Genomic DNA, 6,354 nt, shown 5'->3' with positions numbered 1-6,354 from the left:
AAACCATTGAAGATTGGACTGGAGAAAGCTCTGCAGGAAAGAGTGTGCCTGCCGGTGTGAGGGCAAGCCATAAAGCCCGTAGTGGAAGGAGGAAGCAACTCCAGAAAGCGGTCCCCTGACACGCTGTCATCTGAGCCTGCCTTTGCCATTCGCTCAGTGTGTGTCTTGAACGTGCCATGTCCCATTTTCCCGCTGTAGGCTGGAACCTACTTGCCCCAGTCATACCTTATTCACGAGCACATGGTGATTACCGACCGCATCGAAAACGTGGAGCACCTGGGCTTCTTCATCTACCGACTGTGTCACGACAAGGAAACCTACAAGCTGCAGCGCCGAGAAAGTATTAGAGGTGAGGATGATCTGATGGTTCCTATGGCATGTGGGCATTGTGGCTGACGTTCTGCTGTAGGATACTGTGTCTCATTTGGTTAGTATTTACATGACTTAGAATAGTCCTAATCCTAGAACCACCACTTCTAGATAGTCAGTCAACATGAATAGTCAGTCATTGCCTGGAGATGCCTGCCCCTCAACTTGAATGTAGAAAAGTCACCTTTGACCCTGCATTCCCACCATGGCCCAGGCACAGGAAAGAGGAGGTCTCAGTATCCAGAGGTCTCTCTTCAGCGTTTCACTTGGCTTCTCAGGGATTTGAATTCTCCCTGGGCCATCCATCTCCTTTGGGCTCATCCTGAGGACAGCCATAGTCAGGTGACTTGGGAAGAACGTGAGTGAGGAGTCGAGAGCACCGACACCCACCGTGCCGCTTTGCCCAGTCCCTTAACCTTGTTTTTCCCGAGTGTGAGAGTAGCAGCGTGTGCCCATTACCAGTGCAGAACTGAAGTGTGTGTGACCGTACAGAGACATCAGGGACTCCGCAGTCTGATGTCTCGGGGAAGGTGTCCCCCGGTAACAAGCTTCTCTGGCCGTTTCTCATACTTGGAATGACAGTGTTCTCACCTCAGGCAGATCAGTCATCTGAAACCCACCCCTTCATTTCTTACATGCAAGTTACTATACTGGTTTATAATTGTCTAAAGCCAGTTTGATAGAAGGATGTTTGTCCGTCCTGCTGTGCAGAGCAGCAGGCACACACGGACGTGTGAGTGCACCATACATAGCTAGAACATCTCCCAAATCTTGGAGCTCATACACCAGTAAGCAGTTTGTAAAGCTCCGTTACTGGTTGCTATGATGTATGAAAAGACGCAGGGAAGAACAACTTACATACAGTACAGAAATTTTGGGATGGATAGAGTGGCATACTTCTTTGTGTCTAAAGAGCGACTGAGGATTACTGTGAATAGTTAGCACTAAAGGACCAGAACCTTGACCAATAAAACCCTTTGCCTTCCCAAACAGGTATTCAGAAGCGCGAAGCCAGTGACTGTTTCAACATTCGGCATTTCGAGAACAAATTTGTTGTGGAAACTTCAATTTGTTCTTGAGCAGTCAAGCAAAGCGTGGGGAGACCTTTAATGCCGCAGCAGAGCCTCCCTTGTATTTTGTGCAGTGATTATTTTTTAAAATCTTCTTTTCGTGTAAGTAGCAAACAGGGCTTCACTGTCTTTTCATCTCATTTAATTCAATTAAAACCATTATCTTAAAAAAAACAAACAAGCAAAACCAAACCTTTTCTTTTTTGTTAGCGTGGTGTCTTTGACATTTGAGTTAGTGAATGTGCGGGGTCCTAGGTAAGATTTGCTTCTCCATAGAGCTTACATTCTAAGAATAATTTCATTTATCTGGATTTTCATGTGTTACTTCTACACTTCTAGGAGGAAGGGTTACCTAAAAAATAGTCACTTGCATATGTTAAGATGACCACAGTGACTTGACTTGTATATGCTACCAGCCCTGTTCCCTAGGTGTTAGCACTGGAGCCCACCCTCTGATATATATTCCTTTAATTAAAATGTGCAGTATTTTTGGTGTTGCATTTAACTACTTTAGAGGATTATGTCAGCCTGATGTTTTAATATCCTAGCCCTCTGCTGTACTAAGATTTTAGAGAAATGTTTGGAATTTAAGAACAACTCACGTTACTAATTTGTATAGCCCACATCTGTGCAATGGAATATAAACATCGCAAAGCCATGTGATGAGACTGTGTGTTGTTATTCCCACAAGAGAAAAACCAAAGAAGCATTTGGTTCTCCATATTTTAAGGTAATCCACGTACATAGAGAATGAAGCTGTTTTATAAAACCTGGTTCTCAACATACAGTTAAAAAGTCAGTTTTTTTTTTAAATAAAATAAGCCATTAATAACTAAAACAGATTGTTTGTGGATGTTGTTAAAGTCACTCTTAAGATCAAACTTGAATGATGCTGCCTTTTCCTCTAACGGAAGGTTATTCTCGAGGCCACGCCCTTTCAGAAGCACAAGATGTGGGTCTGAGCAGCTGGGACAAGGTCTGTCTGGGCTCTGTGTTTGCCGCTAATAGTAGGAAGATAGACATGAACCACAGTACCTGACAAGTTACAGCAGGGGTCAGTCATTATTTCAGCCTTTGAAGCAGTCTCACTCTGGAAACGAGACTGACTTGGAAACTGTATCTAGTCAGGCTAGTTTTGATCTCTTGGTGATTTTCCTGCCTCTGCTTCCAGGGTGTTAGGATTACAGGCATGAGCACCACCCCTGGCTTTTATCTCTGAGGTTGCTTCTTACCTGAAATAATTCATAATCCAAGGGATGTAAGATACCCGAGTAGGACCCAGGTGAGGTTCGGAAGTTTAGGAGTCTCCCTGCTGTTCTAGAGGACCCAGGCTCAGTTCCCAGCACCCATGTTGAGTGGCTCACAACTGCATGTGTTTCGGGGATCTAACGCCCTCTTCTGGCTCCCACTGGTACCTGCACACGATGCGCATACACATGAATAAGAATTTTTAAAAAACCTGAGAGTGATTTTGCTACAAATTCCTGAGCTAAAATGTTTCAATTGTAACTTGAGGTCAGAACTTTTGAAACTTCAGAAGTCTGTAAAGGTTTTGGTCCGGAATCTGCTCTGAGGTCAGAAGGATGTGTTGTGACTCTGGCCTTTTTGGTTTCGTTTCTGTAATACCGTCAGAGCGTGAGCACAGCCAAGTGGATAGTAGGAAGGGAGAATTTTCCTTTAGAAGTGAGCTTTCACTAGATGAGAACTGTGTTTTCCGGATTTTAAAAGACCATAGCTTTTTCAGGGGCCTGTGAGCATCCTATATTGCACCAGCACATACTTATGTGGGGAGATAAATTCCTCAAAGGAAAAAAAGTGTCACATACGTGACTGTTTATAGTCCATTGTGACTAATGAGAAGTCAGCCAGCTACAGTTCGTTATAATAATTACTGAAAGACCCTCATTTAAATATCTCTACAATCTGTGACTCAGAGCTGGGGCCTTGTAGGTGCTGTACGAATGCCCTATCACTGCTCTGGCCCCGTTCTCTGTATAGTCTGTTGAGGCTGTCGTTTGGTAGTTCATGGGCATTAAGGTCTGTGATTTAAAGCAGTATGCTAGTTTGTTCTTCCATTTAATACAGTGAAGCAATAGGGTAGGAAGCTGTGGCAACAACCAAAGTGTCTCACTGACTTCACACAGTATGTATGAGTTTGCTGACAGTCAGTATGGTGGGCTCCAGCAAAACGTTTCATTAGAACCATGAAAGAACTTCATATAGCGCTAGTTAAAACACTTAATCGTGCCAAACATTTACAACCGCAACCATTGGTTCAGCTGGATTGGGGTAGCAGGATTATCTTTCCCTTTATTTCCATTACTAATACATATAAAGTAGAGTGCCCCAGTCAGGAGTGATGATGTGTGCCTATTCTGAGCGAGTTCAAGGCAACATGGGCAGCATGAACAACATGAGGGTTACTGTGACATTCAAGTGCACGGCAAGATCTTGGAAGAAAGAAGAGAAGAAAAAGCTGCTCTCATCCACACGTGGTCTGACCCAGGAATCAGAATTACCGGGTGAGATTCTAGGAGGAGCCATTTGATCTCAAGTGCTGTGGCAGAGCCTTGGAGAAGCTAGAGAGGAAAAGGATCTGAAAGGACATTGAACAAGCATAGGACTAGGTTCACAGTTTCCAAGGGGACTGCTGACCTTGAGTTCTCTCTGCAGGTGGGATGCTGTGGGAAATAGACTAGTGACTTACCAACAGGTATTTGATTCTTAGAACTGTGTAGGCTGGAAGGCCAAAATCAAGGTGCTTCTGGTGAGGGCCTGCTTTGTCATCAACAATAAACACCTGTGTTCTCCCTGAGTCCTCTGCTGTAAGGACACTGGTTCCATTCTTGTGGGCTCCACCCGTATGACCACCCAAAGGCTCCCATCCCTTAGTGCCATGTCATCTTGGAGATGAGGATTTCAGCATAAATGTCATGTGTGGCTGGGTCAGGATGGTAGAGTTCCGACTACAGGAACTCTAAATGGCTTTGAAAGCCCAGGGTGGGCCTAGTTGGCACCTTCTGTTTACTTCTGTGTAACAAACAGCCCAGAAGTCAGAAAACAAATGGTTGGGACTCGGATTTATCATCTGTGACAGAGGAGTGAGGGACGCTCTGGCTCAAGAGGTAGCTGATGGCTAGAAATGATTTGTATTAATGTGGTACAATTGTTGGCTGTTCATGCTGTTTTTGAACCCAGTATTGCTAACGATGAACAAGTAAATGCCAACCTTTCTTTTAAGTATGTAATTTTTTTCGTTGCATTTCCTGGCTCCTTTATATTCTCATACCAGGTTTTAGTAAACGGGATATGTGTGTGTGTGGGGGGGGAATACACAGTGATTTGAGCAGTATTCATCTCAAATGCCAGAAGTAGGAGTGTGGAGCTAAAATTCAGACAGTCTAATAATGCAACCAAAAATCAGATGGATTATTGGAAGGAGACAGTGCGGGTTGTACTTTTGAATATGGTTATGAGCTAACGCTGGATGAATTTAGGCTTCTGGTGGGTACACCTTTAATAGATCAGTGTATTAGAGACTCCTTCCACTGAGCAGGGTTGTTGCCCAGGTGTCTGTAAGTTATTCTGTGTTGGACTCTGGCATATTTGAGGCTTTATTTTCTAAACAAGGACTTCAGCATGTCTGTTTAGAAAAAGGACAACCCTTCACCCTGTATTATCCAAAGTCATTGTTTTTCTGTCTTGGTCTTTGTAGTTAATGCTTATTCGAATAGGGCATAATTCAGTCCCTGCTCCCTATTAATCATTTCAGGCTTTTGTCATGTTGAAAACATCAGTAAGAACCACTTCAGACTTTTGAGCTATTTATTGAACTCTGACCCTAAGAATGAAAATGTTTTCTGTTGCCATCTGTGTGTCCATTGAAGGAATGTTAGCGCCCATGTTCTCGTCCTGTTGACTTTGTGTTACAGATGGTTTTAAGGGAGAGGAGTGGGTTCTCCAGAACAGTGGACAAATCTAGACAGTCCCTGGCTTTCTCCACTCATATTACGTACATAATTTCTTAGGTTTCTTTATTACTTAAACTATTAGTTGTATATGCAGTTTCCACTAGGAAAAAACAGTTCAAAAATACTAAGGCTGAATGCTACCCTGCTTTTACCAGGTCTTGCTCCCCAGTCCCAGTCCTTCCTAGTCCTCAAAGGAGACTGTTAAAAGTTTAACATACGATGTAACTTTAAGATGCCTTGGTGACATCATCAAACTGAAAATAATGTTTAAGGCCGCCAAGCCAGGGCCTGGAAGGCTGGCTCAGCAGCTGAGGGTGCTCGAGCTCTTGGAGAGGACCTAATGTCGGTCCCCAGCATCCACATAGCAGATCACCATGTTCTGTGACTCCAGTTCCAAGGGATCCAGTGTCCTCTTCTTGAGCACTGCACATACATGCAACACAGACATACATGTAGGCAAAACAATCATACCCATAAAATGAATCTTAAAAAGACCAAGCCAGAAATTTTTGTCTTTGGGTAGTAACCAAATCCTCCATCTCCAGTTTCCCATCTCCTGCAGCTCGCTCAACCCACTTCACACCTGTGCTATTACAACCCATTTTCTTTTTTTTTTTTTTATTGCAAAGCAGTCTCAAAACGTGAATTTAACATTCCTAACATCATACCTGCCCTGATTAAAACATTGTCTAGTTCTTCACGTGAAAACCAAAAGACACTGCTGTCCGGTCCCCACCCACACTCTAGCCACATCCGCACCTGCTACAAGGCTCCTTATGGTTCCTTGGTAAATAGTCTCCCTGAAACCTTTTCCCATCTGTTCCCCTCCTGTTTTGTGGCACTCCTCTGGGGAAGCTAGGAAGGAACAGATGTCTGCTCGCTGCAGATAGGAAGCTGACAGCAGACCAAAGGAAGGTTACCACTAAAGTCCTCCTTGGTGAACC

General features: G+C 43.9%; 1 protein-coding gene across 1 annotated transcript in view; it reads left to right on the top strand.

Moving 5' to 3' along the window:
• Positions 1-2,277, top strand: part of Itm2b (integral membrane protein 2B) — a 24,340-nt gene extending 22,063 nt beyond the window's left edge. Inside the window, exons 5-6 of the mRNA XM_005355608.3 lie at positions 199-349; positions 1,363-2,277. Of these exons, the coding sequence (XP_005355665.1) occupies positions 199-349; positions 1,363-1,448 (237 nt within the window). The 3' untranslated portion in view covers positions 1,449-2,277. The remainder of the gene's footprint in view (positions 1-198; positions 350-1,362) is intronic.
• The last annotated feature ends 4,077 nt before the right edge of the window (positions 2,278-6,354 follow it).

Source organism: Microtus ochrogaster, chromosome 17 (genome assembly GCF_000317375.1).
Source record: "Microtus ochrogaster isolate Prairie Vole_2 chromosome 17, MicOch1.0, whole genome shotgun sequence".
Taxonomy (NCBI): domain Eukaryota; kingdom Metazoa; phylum Chordata; class Mammalia; order Rodentia; family Cricetidae; genus Microtus; species Microtus ochrogaster.
This window is presented reverse-complemented; position numbering and strand designations above follow the sequence as displayed.